At 61.2% G+C, this 1,269-nt stretch overlaps 1 protein-coding gene across 1 annotated transcript in view; it reads right to left on the reverse strand.

Moving 5' to 3' along the window:
- LOC104083035 (electrogenic sodium bicarbonate cotransporter 1-like) overlaps positions 1-1,269 on the reverse strand; it is a gene marked incomplete at both ends in the record, with an annotated part of 12,612 nt that overhangs the window by 11,102 nt on the left and 241 nt on the right. The window contains 2 exons of the mRNA XM_009586425.1: positions 884-1,041; positions 1,118-1,179. Coding sequence (XP_009584720.1) covers positions 884-1,041; positions 1,118-1,179 — 220 coding nt within the window. The remainder of the gene's footprint in view (positions 1-883; positions 1,042-1,117; positions 1,180-1,269) is intronic.

The raw sequence follows: 1,269 nt of genomic DNA on the forward strand, positions 1-1,269 counted from the left end.
ACCGGAGGGATGGACGTGGGGGGGAGATAGCCCCGAGACGATGGCTGCATCCGCGGGACAGGCCGGGGCAGCCAGCAAAGGGGATGGCACCACGGACAAAGGGATGGGTAGGGACAAGATCTCCTTCCCTTCCTGTTTGGGGGAGGAAAATACAGGGCAAGGGGTTGTCGTGAGCCCCTCAAGACCCGCGGGGGCTCCCCGGGGACCTGCCACCCATCTCCCACCAAGGAGAGGGCAGGAGGTGGATGGATGTCCAGCTCCACCCAGCTCCAGGAGGACGGGTGCTCTGGGCAGAGTGACCAGGAGGTGGCAATGTCCCTCCTGATCCCTGCCTGCCTCCTTTGCACACTCCCTAAGGAAGTCCCCAGCTCAAGGGGCACACTGACGATTTCCCCTTACGACTTCAGATGATGCATTCCTCAACTGTGGAGAAACATCTTCTCCCCTGCTCCTTTCCCCCTATGCCGACAGTGCTGCAAGAGCCACCCCACTGCTCAGCAGAGCATCGCGGGCAGCGGGAGGGCAAGAGGCTCCTGCAAATCTGCGTCCCCCTTCCCAGCCTCCCACTACTGCTCCCGGGCAGTAAGTGGAGAGCATCCAGACCCTCCTAAGGAGAAGAGTGAATGCCGACCCCAGGTGGCGGTAACCCAGGGGATGTCCCCCCCAGGCTGCCCAACAGATGCTCCACTCTCAGCCTGTCCCGGGATGCTCCTAAGGAGCTGGGAAAAGCAGGAGGGAAGCAGTGAGCCAGGGTTCTGGGACTGCATGTGGCACTGGTTGCTGTACCCTTTGGTTTACCCAACCAAAGCCTTGTTCTGTGTGGAAGGGAGCAGGGAGACAGGGATGAAGTGGGGCACAGGGCCATTGGCCGTGCTCCGTTTACCTGCTGGGGAGAGCGACTTCGGCCAGCGAGCCGAGGGCTACCCCTCGCCGGAGACGGATGAAGGCGGTGAAGGGCTTCTCCAGGAATTCAACTTCACCGACGGCAACGTGGGCTGCTTCGGCCCCCGGCGGGACCTTCTTCTTAAATCGGTTTCTCAGCTGAAAGGAAAGGGGTGCAGTGGCTGGGCACTTGGGATGCAGCAGCTGCTCCCAGCCCAGCTCCGTCCTGCCTTACCTGCTCCTTAAGAGGTGTTTCGGAGAGCTGGGCTCCGGGCTCAGAGCAGCTTTTGGCCTTCCCTGCAAAGAAAGGGAGCAAGCAGCAAAATACATGTGCAAGCAAACAGCCAGCATGGGTATTGCCCCAGGCTGGTGGCAGTGGAGGGATGC

Source organism: Fulmarus glacialis, unplaced genomic scaffold (assembly GCF_000690835.1).
Source record: "Fulmarus glacialis isolate BGI_N327 unplaced genomic scaffold, ASM69083v1 scaffold2060, whole genome shotgun sequence".
Taxonomy (NCBI): domain Eukaryota; kingdom Metazoa; phylum Chordata; class Aves; order Procellariiformes; family Procellariidae; genus Fulmarus; species Fulmarus glacialis.